The following is a 15,046-nucleotide window of genomic DNA, read 5'->3' on the forward strand; positions in this document are numbered from 1 at the left end:
GGGATCTATAGTCAATAATGCTGATATATATATATATATATTTTAATTTATTCATTTTAGAGAGGAGAGATGGGGTGGAGGACAGGAAGCATCAACTCCCATATGTGCCTTTACCAGGCAAGCCCAGGGTTTTAAACCAGCGACCTCAGCATTCCAGGCCGATGCTTTATCCACTGAGCCACCACAGTCAGGCAATGCTGATTATATTTACACCATGAGTTCATGTAGTTTGTTCAGAAGGGTAGGGTTATAAACACATGCTTTGGTCAGTTAATTTTCTAGGAACCTGTCCTCAATTACCACTGAACCTGAACCCATAGACACAATTTAAATTTGACTTCTCTACCAAAGAATCTTCTTGCTTCTCCTTGGACATATTTTACTTTGGTGAAGGATTATTGCCCACTGTTATTTTCTAAAAGGTGTTTAGCACACAGAAGATGCTTAATAAACAGTATATATCCATGGGATCATCTCTGGAAAAGAAATCTCAGCTATATGACCACATACCTGGTATAGTAAACAATAACTGTTTTTAGCAGTTTTTCACACCATTCTCCAGGGGTTATTTATGTGGAAGCCTAAAATTAAAAATAAGTAAAAATAGCTGGCTTACAATGATTTCTATCAAGAAAATATATAAAACCCAGGTGACTGGCATAAAATAGTACAAAAATATCACTCAATAAATATCAAATGAATAATCCTGGCCATTGAGAATTTCTATCCACTTTCACCCATAAAGTTTATTTCTTTAAAGTAAATTTTTTTATTGATTGATTAATTTCAGAAAGAGAGGTAGGGAGAAAGAGAGAGAAAGAGAAACATTGATTTGCTGCTCCCCCCATTCATGCACGCATTGCTTGATTCTTGTATGTGCTCTAACATAAAGTTTAGTTCAAACTAGATTTCTTTGTTAATCATAAAGAATTATGTATGGCAAACTTGAACCAAATGTCTGTAGAGTAAACAGAGTGTCATTTGAAAATTCTAGTAACAAGTAATATTCTGAATTCAATTTAATTACTGAATTCAATTACTTCACAGCCTGTGTAATCTATGAAAAATGCCCCCTTAAAAAGTGAATTAGTGCTTGACCTGTGGTGGCACAGTGGATAAAAGCATTGACCTGGGACGCTGAGGTCCTAGTTCAAAACCCTGGGCTTGCCTGGTCAAGACACATACAGGAAGCAACTATAAGTTGATATTTCCTGCTCCTCCCCCCTTTCTCTCTCTTTCTCTAAAATTAATTTAAAAAAATCTTTAGCCTGAACAGTTTATAGAGCGTCGGACTGGAATGCAGAGGATACAGGTTCGAAACTGGGGGTTGCCAGCTTGAGCGCAGGTTCATCTGGCTTGAGTGCAAGGTCCCAGGCTTGAGCGTGGGATCACAGACATGACCCCGTGGTTGCTGACTTGAGCGCAAGGTTTCTGGCTTGAGCACAACGTCGCTGGCGTGAGCAAGGGGTCACTCACTCTGTTGTAGTCCCCAGGTCAAAGCACATATTAGAAAGCAAGCAATGAACAACTAAGGAGACTAAGGTGCTGCAAAAAAGAATTGATGCTTCTCATCTTTCTTCCTTTCTGTCTGTCTGTCCCTATCTGTCCCTCTCTCCGTTTCTCTCTGTCATTGTCACACACACACAAAAAAAACTCTTAAAAAAAGTGAATTAGAAGTCAATAATTGTAGGAAATTTGGGGAATTCAAAAATATGTGGAAATTAAACAATATACTCTTAAAAAACCAATTGGACATAAAAGACTTCACAAGGGAGATTAGAAAACACCTTGAGATGAATGGATCTGAATTAACATTTCTCTAAAGAAGATATACAAATGGCCAATAAGGACATGAAAAGATGCTCAACATGAATAGTTATCGGGGAACGGCAAATCACAACCACAATGAGAAACCATTCACCCACTTGTCTTGTTATAAAAAAAAAAAAAGATGGACAATAACAGGGATTGGCAAGGATGTGAAAAAATTAGAACCCTTATACATTGCTGAAGGAAAAGTAAAAAGGTCAGCTACTTTGGAAAAACAACTTAGTACTTCCTCACAAAGTTAAGCAGTTATCATAGTGATACTAGGTATATATATACCCAAGAGATATGAAAACATGTCCAAACAAAAACTTGAACACAATGTTAAAAGCAGCATTACTCACAGAGCCAAAAAGTGGAAACAGCTCAAATGTCCATCAACTGATTAATGAGTAAAAAAAAATGTGGTGTACCTCTACAATGTAATATAATTTGGTCTAAAAAAAATGGGAGTACTGATACATACTACAACAAGGATGAACCTTGAAAAGATACTAAATGAAAGAGGCCAGACACAAAGGCCATGTTTTACATGCTTCCACTCATATAAAGTATCTAGTCCCCAAACTTTTTACACAGGGGGCCAGTTCACTGTCCCTCAGACCATTGGGGGGCTGCCACATACAGTGCTCCTCTCACTGACCACCAGTGAAAGAGGTGCCCCTTTCCGGAAGTACGACGGGGCTGTATAAATGGTTTCAGGGGGCCACATGCGGCCCCGCTGGCCATAGTTTGGGGATGCCTGGTATGTAAATCTATTGAGATAGTAAGAATCTAAGGCAGGAGTCCCCAAACTAAAATCTAAGGCAGGGCCCCACATGCGGCCACCTGAGGCCATTTATCTGCCCCTGTCGCACTTCCGGAAGGGGCACCTCTTTCATTGGTGGTCAGTGAGAGGAGCATAGTTCCCATTGAAATACTGGTCAGTTGTTGATTTAAATTTACTTGTTTTTTTATTTTAAATATTGTATTTGTTCCCCTTTTGTTTTTTTTACTTTAAAATAAGATATGTGCAGTGTGCATAGGGATTTGTTCATAGATTTTTTTATAGTCCAGCCCTCCAACGGTCTGAGGGACAGTGAACTGGCCCCCTGTGTAAAAAGTTTGGCCCCCTGTGTAAAAAGATAACCCCTGATCTAAGGGGTTATCAGGGACCAAAAGGAGGGAGAAATGGGGAGTGACTGTTAATGTGAAAGGAATTTCTCTTTGGACTGATGGAAGCATTCTGAAATGAGATAGTGGTAATGGTTGCTCCACTTTGTGAATATACTAAGCCACTGAGTTCTGTACTTTAAAGAGGTGAGTTTTATGATATGTCAATTACAACTACTAAAATTATTTTTTTTTATTTTTTTTATTTTATTTATTCATTTTAGAGAGAGAGAGACAGAGAGAGAGAGACAGAGAGAGAGAGAGAGGAGAGAGAGACAGGGGGGAGGAGCTGGAAGCATCAACTCCCATATGTGCCCTGACCAGGCAAGCCCAGGGTTTCAAACTGGCGACCTCAGCATTTCCAGGTCGACGCTTTATCCACTGCGCCACCACAGGCCAGGCCAACTACTAAAATTATTATTAAAAAATGAATTGTTGGAAAAATTCATATTTAAATAGATCAGTTTCTCCCCCCCCCAAATTAATACAGACTGACATTTGAAATGACCAACAAAAAATTTATCCTTTAAAATTTAAATGACATTACAGTTAAATTATATGGCCCTGGCCAGGTAGTTCAGCTGGTTATAGCGTCATCCAGATGTATCAAGGTTGCAGTTCCATCCCTGATCAGGGCGCATACAAGAGTCAACCAATGACTGCACAGGTAGGTGGAACAACAAATAGATGTTTCTATTTCTCTCCTTCCTCTCTCTCTAAGAAACTAAAAAGAGTGTCTGCTTGAGCACAGTTGCTGGTTCAATCCCCGGGCAGAGCACATATAGGAACAGATCAATGTTTCTGTCTGTTTCTTTCTCTCTCTCTCTTCCTTTCCCCCCTCTCTAAGATCAATCAATAAAAATTTTTTAAAAGAAATTAAAAAAATAAAAAAACATGAATTTATTCATGTGAAAATTATATGTATATAATATGTATCATTTGTCTGAATATCTCTTATCTATGAATAGCAGTTTATTATTTTTTTTAGAGACAGAGAGAAGAAGGGAGAGAGAAGGGAGGGGGAAAGGAAGCATTCATTTGTTGTTCCACTTAGGTGTGCATTCATTGGTTACTTCCCATGTGTGTCCTGACCAAGATCGAACCCCCAACCTTGTCATTTTGGGACAATGCTCTAACCAACTGAGCTAACCAGCTAGGGCTATATGTAGCAGTTTAAAGATGAAAATATTTTTAAGTGGAAAACTTCTGAGCATATTAGTATGTATATATAGCTCTTTATTTTATTTTTTCAGTGAGAGGGAGGGACAGGCAGGAACAGACAAAAAGGGAGAGAGAGGAGAAGCATCAACTTGTTGTTGCAGTACCTTAGTTGTTCATTGATAGCTTTCTGACATGCACCCTGACTGGGGGTGGGGGGGTGGTATCCAGCTGAGCCCGTGACCCCTTTTTCAAGCCAGCAGCAACCTTTGGGCTCAAGCCAGTGACCATGGGATCATGTCTGTGATCCCATGCTCAAGCCAGCCACCCCGTGCTCAAGCAGGTAAGCTCGCGCGCAAGTCCGTGACATTGGGGTTTCAAACCTGGATCTTCAGTATCCCACGTTGATGCTCTATCCATTATGCCACTGCCTGGTCAGGCACATATGGTCATTTAAAAAAATCTTTTTTTTTCTCTTTCCAAGTGAGAGGAAGGGAGACAGAGACAGACTCCTGCATGTGCCCCAGGATCCACCTGGCAACTCCATCTGGGGCAGAAGCTCTGCTCATCTGGGGCCATACACCTAACTGAACTATTTTTAGTGCCTGAGGTGGAGGCTCCATGGGAGCCATCCTCAGCATCAAGGGCCCATGCACTGGAACCAATCACCAATGAGCCATGGCTGCGGGAGGGGGAGAGAGGGAGAGAGAGAAGGGGGAGTAGGAGGGGGAGTAGTGAAGAAGCAGACAGTCACCTCTCTTGTGTGCCCTAACTGGGAATCAAACCCGGGATAGCCACACACCAGGCTGATGCTCAACCACTGAACAAACTGGCCACGGCCATTTAGTCAGTTTTTAAAGATTCATTATTCTTTCTCCAGTGATATCTGGGCCAAGCAAAATAGAAATCAAAGAGTAAATGAATTTCTGGGAACTCTACATCTGATCAATCCTTGGTGCAGCAATTAAGTAAGGGTTAAGTACTTTCAATATCTTCGTTTTTCCAGAATCAACTTATAAAACACTGTTTCAGGACTTCCTGAGTATGAATTTTGCTTTTTGAGAGAAAGAGAGAGAAGCATCAACTCGTTCCACTTAGTTGTGCCATACTCTCATCTGAGTATGAATGTTAATATACAGAAGTTTCTGGGCCTAAGTAAGAAAAATAGGAAATTTTCACTCTTCTTCCTCTTCCTCCTCACATTCTATGAAGTGGAGAGATTACTCAGGAGTCCAATTCCATCTGCTATTTTTAAGCTAAGTACACTGGCCTTTTCACTATAAATGTCTATATCAGAAAGGCCATGCTCATATGGTCACTGAAGCTGATTAAATGTTTGAGTTATGTAGTAATGTACAATATTATTAGTTTGCAATAAATGACCCAAGGGAGTATGTTAAATTCTTAATAAAAGCAAATAGATACCATGAGGCTTAATCTTCTAAAGTTGGATTATATTAATATTATAGGTAGGGTTGCCAGATTTAGCAAATAAAAATACAGGATGCCTAGTTCAATTTAATTTCAGATAAACAATGAATAATTATTTTGAAAAATTATTTTGAATGTCAGATAAACATTCAAATTGAATTGGGCATCCTGTATTTTATCTGGCAACCTAATTATGGGAATAAGAAGAGAGAGAAGTTTTACATATTCTCCTTACAAAAAGCTGTCCATACTAGCTCTTGGATATAAACAGGCTGAGTGGTCATACATATCTGTCCTGGCTGGTCACTGAAAGTTAAGGAAGTTTCCAGAAAAATCCTAGAATTGTGCTGGCATGTGACCAGGTCCTAGTTTATTTTTAGGCTGAGATATATGGGGCAGTTATTCCAGAGACTAGAGAAAATCAAGCCTCATATAAAGTTGTGGAGAAGAGATAAATGCTGAAGAGGGGAGAGGAGAGTGTATCTTAAATATTGCCACAGTGAAGGCCACTTCAACCACATCATTACTATGCCCATATTCCCCATCCCCACAAATAAGATGAGTATACATGATATCCTATTAATTGAAAGAAGCCAAAGGGCTCCATTTTTTAATGTGTAGATTGAGTATGTCAAGCAAAGAAACAGTGAGATGGGAAATTGGCCTTGAAATTGTCTCCACTGGAATGAAGTTGAGATACCTCACATATAACACATCCATACCTGAAGTCATACCTTCCTCTCCAAATTCCTCCCCACTCCCTAAACTCATTCGTGTATTTAGTGGCCACTAAGTGCCACATGTGTTGGCTCTGGACACATACCCATGAACAGAACAGACATGGTCCTTGCTCTCAGAGAGCTTATAGCAGAGGACACTTACATAATCAGAAAATAAGTGGTTAATAACATGTTATGATATTGCTATAAAGGAAAGATGTTGGGTATTATAAATATTTAATCAAGCTGCTATTCTACTGATTTTTTATGGGGCTATTATATTAAATAAACACTATGAAGCATCCTGAGAATAATTATTATATTTTTAAAGCATGATATATGTATTTTCCTATTTGGGGAAATAATATTTCATTTAAACTATAATTTCTGAAATTTGGTGAATTGCTGTTAACTTCAGCAACATTTGAGGGAATGTTGACTTTTTTGTTTTTTGTATTTTTCTTAAGTGAGAAGCAGGGAGGCAGAGAGACAGACTCCCACATGCACCCAATGGGGATGTACCCAGCAAGTCCACTGGGGGGATGCTCTGCTCATCTGGGGCCATTGCTCTGTTACAACCAGAACCATTCAGCGCCTGAAGCAGAGGCCATGGAGCCATCCTCAGCGCCCGGGGCCAATGTGCTCCAATGGAGCCATGGCTGTGGGAGAGGAAGAGATAGAGAAAAGAGAGAGAGGGAAGGGTGGAGAAGCAATGATGGCTTCTCCTGTGTGCCCTGACCAGGAATCAAACCCGGGACATCTACACACTGGGCTGACTACCACTGAGCCAACCGGCTAGAGCTGTGATAATGTTAACTTTTAAATTAAACATTTACTTGCATATTTGTCATTAGTATATTAGTAATCTTTTTATTTTTTATTATTTTTTTATTTTTTTATTTTTCTGAAGTTGGAAACGGGGAGGCAGTCAGACAGACTCCCACATGCACCCGACCAGGATCCATCCGGCATGCCCACCAAGGGGCGATGCTCTGTCCATCTGGGGCGTTGCTCTGTTGTGACCAGAGTCATTCTAGCGCCTGAGGCAGAGGCCATAGAGCCAACCTCAGCGCCCGGGGCCAACTTTGCTCCAGTGGAGCCTCCGCTATGGGAGGGGGAGAGAGAGACAGAGAGGAAGGAGAGGGGGAGGGATGGAGAAGCAGATGGGTGCTTCTCCTGTGTGCCCTGGCCGGGAATCAAACACCGGGCTGACGCTCTACCACTGACCACCCGGCCAGGGCAGTATATTAGTAATCTTATTGTCATTGTACAAAAAACAGAAGTAGGTGATTTTCCTTGATGAGTGAACCTCATCCATGGTCAGCCTATCTTTTATGGTGTTGTACTAGGCTGGCTACCCACAACACCATCTCTAGTGCAGAGGACGTAATTCCTACGAAATTCAATAGAATAGAAACCTGCCTATTCTAGAGGCATATTACCATTTAGCAACAGAGGATAGCTTCTAGGAAAAGTACTACAATACACTGAAAAGGGGGCTTTTTACTCTATCTGGTTGAATTCCAAAGCACTTAACATCCAGCCACCTCCCTGGGGTCAAGGCCAAGGCTCCCAGCCCACTTAAGTTCAGCTATTTCTGGCCTGAAACCAGTTGCTGGTTAACAGCTGTACATCCTCAGAGCCTCACACTTAAGACCTTGAAGAGGACCTCAGGGCACCCAATGAAATAATACACATATATTCCTATTTTCGAATAACGCTTCTTGTGTCTTGCAAATGTACTTGGACCTAATGGACACAAGTACTTTCTGCTTCTCAGAGCTTTTTCAACTCGGTTTTGGCAAATTTTTTTCTCTTCCTTAAGAATCCTCCTCCTACCTTCTTTTCCCCATATACTGCTCTATTATCTACCAGACGGTGCAATTTAGCCTTTATTACAGAATGGCTGGAGGAAGGGAGAATTAGAGCACAGAACTGGGGTGGTGGTAGCGGGGGACAGTGTCAGAAACTTATCTGGTGTGGGTAGGAACGATGCACCAACAAAATCTCCAAGCAACCCCCGAGTCCAGTCCTAACTCCTGATTCCCTTCCCTTGGACAGGGCTCGGGCGGCCCAACGATGAGACGAACTGAGGGAAGACGACCGGACCCTCTGCCTGCAGTTCTCCCTCACCTCTTTGCCCCCTCAGGCTGCATTTTCCCGACAGAAAAATAAGGAGCGGGGAGCCGAACTCGTCCCGGCGCTGGGCCTCCAGGAGGCGATGGACTTGCGGGCCGCGGTGGGAAGAAGGTGAGCCCGTAAACCCTACAGCCACTGTGATTGTTACGTGCCTCCAACTTAACAGAGTGGAGCGCTCAGGGGGGGTGCAGCGGAACCTCCGCCCAGCGCCACCTGGGTCCTCGCGCGAGGTGGAGCTGCGGCGGGAAAGCCGAGCCGCCGCCCGCGTTCTTCCGGCCAGCAGCCCGCGGCGGGGGAGGGGCAGCCGCCGCCCGCGTTCTCACGGCGCCCGCGGCCCGCGGAAGCGCGGCCCCAGCTGGGGATCAGCTGCTGGAGGAGGCGGAGAAGGCGAGGGAGGAGCCTCGCGGGGGGGGCGGGGGAAGAGGAAGGAGGGTACCGTCAGGAAGCCGCGAACGCCACCGAGTGTCTGCACACCTCGCTCCGTCTGCCATGGCTGGTTAAAGAACCATCCGGATCGCAGCGCGGGGGGAGGGCTGGGTGGGGGGAGCGCGGCGGCCGCGCGTGAGGCCGAGGGAGGGGCGGCGGCGCGAGCGGCGGCGGCGGTTCCAGGATGAAGAGGAGAGCTGGCCTGGGGGGCAGCATGAGGTCAGTGGTGGGCTTCTTGTCCCAGCGGGGCTTGCATGGGGACCCCCTGCTCACTCAGGACTTTCAGAGGAGACGCCTGCGGGGCTGCAGAAACCTCTACAAGAAGGACCTCCTCGGCCACTTCGGCTGTGTCAATGCCATTGAATTCTCCAACAATGGAGGCCAGTGGCTGGTCTCAGGTAAATCAACCCCCTTCCCCTCCCCGCGCCTCCCGGCCCCTTTTCAGTCTCCCCCTTTCGCTCTCCCTCGCCACCACCCTCCTGCCCTCCGTCCCCACCTCCTCCCTCCTCAACCCCCCCTTCTGCGGTGGGAAGGTTTGGTGTCAAATTAAGACCATTGCAAGGGGAGGGAGGGCGGGGAAGGAGAGGATGTCTTCTATAAAAAAGACCCAAAATGGTTGACAGGTCCTTAATTCTCTTTCTCCCAAGTGTAAAGTGATCTCTCCTGCTGACTGCCCCGAAAGTGTGGGTCGGGAGGGGGGCGAGGTTACCGCTTGACAAAGTTTGATAGGAAACTCTGCCGACGCACACTTTAAAATGTGTGTGTGTGTGGGGGGGGGGGCATTTTTGGGGGGATTGCAAGGGGAGGAGGCCTAGGCGCGCCCGAGGCAAGGGGGAGCTCGAGCCCCGGTCGCCAGCGTCCTGGGCTAGGGGCCTTGGGGCCGGGGCCGGGCGGTGACAGGGCTGGACACCGGAAAGGTCGGGGCCTGGCTGGGGAGCGGAGGGGAGGTGACTGGCGGGGCGGGTCGCTGTTGGCCGTCCCCCTCGGCGCCCTCAGGGGCCCAGCTCCGTCTCTTCTCGTCTTGTTTTTATTATGGTTTCGCGAGTATCGAGGGCTCTGGAGGCGAAAAGGCGCCGGCCTGAACTTGAATGCGCAACTTGTGAGGCAGGGGGTGGCGAGCGGGCGACCCCGGGAGACTTGCTGGTGGGAGCCCGGCGCCCGCACCCCCATCCCCGCGGCTGCTGTTGCAGGTGGTCTCCGCGCCTCCTCCCTCCCGCCCAGGTGGGCTTGGTTGCCCCTGGGCTCCGCCGCCGGTGTGGGCAAAGTGGCGAAATCGAGGCCGGGGCTCCGGCCGAGCGGTGTAGGCCTCGCTCTCCCTGGGCTCCTAGCGACAGGCAGCTGAATCGATAGCCTATTGCTCCCGGGGAGGCCCGGGCTGGGCGAGCCGCGGCGACAGCTGCCCCGGGGGAGGTGCGCCTGCTGCTCGAGGGGGCGCTCGCCGCCGCCGCCGCCCTGCCCCCCGGGGTCGCGGACCCAAGGCAGGCGAGTGGGGATGGGAGTACGATGGGGGCGGCTCCCGAAACCCGGCTAAGGGGAGGAGGGCGAAGACGGGTGATCGACCCTTTTCCTGCAATTAGAAGAACAGAGAGTCCAGCGCTGGACGTGGCGCTTCGCTTTACCACCGGTCCCCGAATGATTTTCTAATTTACGTCAGTGGGCAGCTAGCCAGAAACTTCTGGGATCATGGCAAAGTATCGGTCTTTCTTCGCGATTAACAGTAGAAGTGACACGGGGTGTGCAGTCCAATTTCGGGATAGCAGAGATAAGACCTGTGTGATCATTTCACGATGAACCTTCTGGGGTTTCTCCGGAACTGACTTGACTTTTCCACCCCAGATCGTTTTCTCTTTGACTAGGTAGATTGTGGCCCTAGAACATCCCCGGAAGAAACCTGATATTCCACTTCAAGGCATACCCCAAACAAAAGTTTTCTTCCCCCATAGTCCCCCAAATTCCAAAGGCAAAATGAGGAAAGGTCTCTTTAAAAAATCCCACTTTTTTCTCATTCTGCTTCTTCTGTATTCCTAATACTCCTGTCTTCCTTTCAGATTGATGTATTCCAACAGAGATGTCCCCAGACACAAGTAAACTCACCCTAGTGGGGTTAAGGAATTTGGGGGACACTCTTTTATAGATTGAACTAATAATTTTAATTAAATCATAAATACAGTCATACATTGCCCAGTTTAACACACTTTTAAAAAATAACAGATTTATTGAGATATAATTTACCTGCCATACAATTCACCCATTTAAAGTTCACATTTGCCCACGGGCCAGATTGCTCGATTGGTTACTGTGTGTCCCAGAGCACAGAGGTTGCTAGTTTGATACCTGGTCAGGGCACATACAGAAAGAGGAGATGTTCCTGTCTCTCTTCCTTCCTCTTCATTAAAATCAATCAATAAAAAAAATTTAAGTTAACACTTTTTTAGAAAGCACTAAAAAGTTGCCTCCATTCTTTACCAGTTATAGTTATCCTTGTTCAGGACCTTTTCTCTGTGTCTTGAATGAACTCCATTTTCTCTAGTTTTGACTAGTTCATTTCCTTTCTTTTAATTTTAATCTGTAGAAGCCAAAGTCCCTTCCACGGAGCAGGCTCTGACAACACTGGTTTTAGGCATTCATTTCCTTTTCTAGGCCTGAGTTGCCCATATTCATCAGTACTTTCTGGGTTCCAGCCATTTTTGCCCCTATTCCTCTTCCTCCCCCTCATAATTCCTTTAGCTCAGTTCTTCCTGTTTCCTTTTTATCTACTCCTGCCCTGTTTTCAGTCCTGCCAGCTGGCTTTTCCACCTACCCCTTCAGTTTTGCTCAGATATACTTAGCTTTTTGAAATTATTTGTAGCCAGAGCATAGAATTTTGCTTAAAAACCTTTTTAGCTATTCAGCTTTCATTATGGGTACAACTTATGCTAACAGAATGTTCCTCCTGTTTGCTTCAGATAAGGAAGCCCCCTCGGGAATGGTAAATACAGCTTAACTTGTTAAAGCTAATTAATTTTGTTTTGCGGGGTCTTTTAATAATCTTTCCATGTTTAAAACTATTTGTAGTGTCATGTTTCCATTTTATCTATCATTGTCCTTTTGTAGTTACATGTGAGGGGAGAGACACAGGGTGTTTTGAGGTTAATACTGTCTATCCCTTTAATGCTTCACAATAAGGTGGTGGGAGGCCAGACTTTAGAATGGTAATATTACTTTTATGCATTTTGTTGTCCTTTTATCTTCTCTGGATTGGTTAAAGCTCTCAGAAAGTGATAATTAAAATGATTGTTCAGTCCTGGCTGGATAGCTGGATTGGTTCTAGAGTGTTACCCTGAAGCATAAAGGTTGCTAGTTCTGTCCCTGGTCAGGGCACACACAGGAGCAGACTGATGTTCCTGTCTCCAGCCCCCACACCTCTGCCCACCACCTCTCTCTCTAAATTCAATAAAATAAACATTAAAAAAAAAATAAAGTGATTGTTCATAGTTTGTTCACTGTTCTCATTTCCTGTTTGGGTAGGCTCACATTTCTTGTAACTGACACATACTATTTGATAGAATTAAGTTAGATCTAGGTAAAAAATAATATTTGGATGATTCCTGTGGCTTTATAAAATGCTATTTGTTAAGGATACATCATTGCTTTTTTGTTCTAACAGCTAGCTCTCTTTCCAGGGCACAATGAAGCCAGCAGATATTAAGAGTAAACCAGAGGAAATCAGGAAGGAGAAAAGGTGTTCCACTGGGAAGTGAGATTGTGACAGCAACAAGTGGCAGGATGGTTTTTTGACACTTTAAAACATTAAAATATATTGCCTCACTGGGCGATGGTGCAGTGGATAGAGTGTCGGACTGGGGTGTGGAGGACCCACGTTCGAGACCCCGAGGTCGCCAGCATGAGCGTGGGCTCATCTGGTTTGAGCATAGCTCACCAGCTTGCACCCAAGGTCGCTGGCTCAAGCAAGGGGTTACTTGGTCTGCTGCAGCCCCACGGTCAAGGCACACATGAGAAAACAATCAATGAACAACTAAGGTGTCGCAACGAAAAACTAATGATTGATGCTTTTCATCTCTCTCCGTTCCTGTCTTTCTGTCCCTATCTATCCCACTCTCTGATTCTCTCTCTGTCACTGAAAAAAACACACAAAAAAATTAAAATATTTTAACCTAAAAAGTATTTTTCTTTATTATTGATCAGAAAAGGACATTACTATGATATATATCTTATCATATAGAATACTCATGGTTGAAACCACTGCTGTATCATTTTTATTTTTATTTTATTTATTTTTATTTTTTTTTAAGAGAGAGACACACACACACACAGAGAGAGAAGAGCAGAAAGCATCAACTCTCATATGTGCCTTGGCCAGGCAAGCCCAGGGTTTTTTTGAACCGGGGACCTCAGCGTTCCCAGGTTGACACTTTATCCACTGCGCCACCACAGGTCAGGCTGTATCATTTTTATTTTTGAGAGAGAGACAAAAAGGGAGAGAGATGAGAAGCATCAACTCATAGGTGTGTCAGTTATAATTGTTTATTGATTGCTTCTCATATGTCCCTGGACTGGGGGGCTCAAACCAGCCAGTGTCCCCTTGCTCAAGCCAGTGACTGTGGGATCATTCCAGTGATCTCACATTCATGCTGGTGACCCTGCACTTAAGCTAGTGAGCCCTCACTCAAGCCTGATTAACCCTCACTCAAGCCCGTGACCTCGGGGCTATGAGCCTGGGTCCTCAGCATCTCAGGTCAGTACTCTATCCATTACTCCACCACCAGTTAGGATGCTGTGTCATTTAATGTGCGACTTGAGTCAGTTCAGAGCCTCTCTAAATCTGTTTCCTGATCTAAGCAATGGAATACCAGCACCTACATGATGGGTTGTTCTGAGAACTACATTAGGCAAAGTTTAGGTTGGGAGCTAAATAGAGTGCCAGGTCTTTCAAAGAAAATGCTGAGTTTGTTTTCTTTCACCTTTGTACTTATAACTCGTGATATCATTATTAGATAACACTTGTTCTTACAGTATTGATAATAAACCTGTGCAAATGGGGGAGACAGGATAGTTTTGGACCTTTTGATGTGGAATGAAGGGGCACAATGTTGTGCGGAAGGAGCCTGGGATGTGGTGCCACGTGATAGTAGTTGGAGGCTTTACTAGTCACAAATGGTATGAAGACAGATCCCTTTATCCCTCATCTGTAAAATGGGGATAATAAATTTCGCTCACTACCTAACATAGCAGTAGTATTCTATGAAATGTTTTATATGAAGGTACTTTGTAATAAACTACATGGGTTTGAATGAACATTACTTTTTATAAGGAACAGTTTATGTTTGATGCTTGCAGTCTCTTCTTAGACTATTTATGTGCTAGTTCTTTGAGGGATGAAGAACAGTGTATGTTGAAATGTACTTACAAGAGATCCCAACAAAATCAAGGATGTTATGTTAGTACACATATTTAGGGGATATCCTGGAGTTACCTTTTAAGTTTTTGGTTGCATCTAGTACTTTCCATTGCCTTCATTGTATCCTCTTAAGCTTCTTTTTCCTAGAATGGAGTCCTTTATGTATTTGCTTAAAGTGTCTTTTGTCTTTTGAAAGAAGATGAACATCTTGGAATCCGATTGAGAGACCAGTCAGAATGTAGCTCTGTGTGTTACAACCCTGCCTTCTATTTATTTATTTACACTTATTTTTATTTATTATTTAAAATGTTTTTTCTGCCTTCTGTTTAGAACTGGGATAACTGTTTAGTTTTATTTCTGTTTCACATGGGTCTCTGACTTGATTGATCCTTATAAGTACCCACAGTTATAGAGAGATTAAGAGCATGAACCTTGGAGTTTGGCAGGGGGATGTGAATACCAACTCAACTACTTGCTAACTGGGTTACCTTTGACAAGTCACTTATCCTCTCTGTTTCCTCACCCATATAATGACAGTGATACCTCACAGTGTTGTGGTGTGGATTGAATGAAATAATGTTTGTAAAGTTCTTTGTTTGGGTTTGGCGCGAGTGTTAGCTTGTATTGCCCGGGTTGCCACAGGATCAGATTTTCCTCGGCTTGGATCTCCGTGCCACAGCCTGGTTCGGCCGTTTGTTTCACGGCCTGGATGTATTCACCCCCTTTGCCCGCCTCAGTTTCTATATTCACAGTTACCAGTGTTGCTCTGGTTGCTACTGCTGCTGCAACTGTTATT

General features: G+C 44.4%; 2 protein-coding genes across 3 annotated transcripts in view; one reads left to right on the forward strand and one right to left on the reverse strand.

Moving 5' to 3' along the window:
• EXD2 (exonuclease 3'-5' domain containing 2) overlaps positions 1-8,654 on the reverse strand; it is an 84,069-nt gene extending 75,415 nt beyond the window's left edge. Inside the window, exons 1-2 of the mRNA XM_066342061.1 lie at positions 8,421-8,654; positions 511-581 (exon numbers count right to left, since the gene is read on the reverse strand). The gene's annotated coding sequence lies outside the window, so the exon portion shown is untranslated. The remainder of the gene's footprint in view (positions 1-510; positions 582-8,420) is intronic.
• A 263-nt stretch (positions 8,655-8,917) lies between these two features.
• Positions 8,918-15,046, forward strand: part of DCAF5 (DDB1 and CUL4 associated factor 5) — a 139,769-nt gene continuing 133,640 nt past the window's right edge. The window contains exon 1 of one of the 2 annotated variants that reach the window (XM_066387980.1): positions 8,918-9,250. In XM_066387980.1, coding sequence (XP_066244077.1) covers positions 9,037-9,250 — 214 coding nt within the window. In that variant the 5' untranslated portion in view covers positions 8,918-9,036. The remainder of the gene's footprint in view (positions 9,251-15,046) is intronic. The other variant, XM_066387981.1, reaches the window with a different exon arrangement.

Source organism: Saccopteryx leptura, chromosome 6 (assembly GCF_036850995.1).
Source record: "Saccopteryx leptura isolate mSacLep1 chromosome 6, mSacLep1_pri_phased_curated, whole genome shotgun sequence".
NCBI classification, from domain to species: domain Eukaryota; kingdom Metazoa; phylum Chordata; class Mammalia; order Chiroptera; family Emballonuridae; genus Saccopteryx; species Saccopteryx leptura.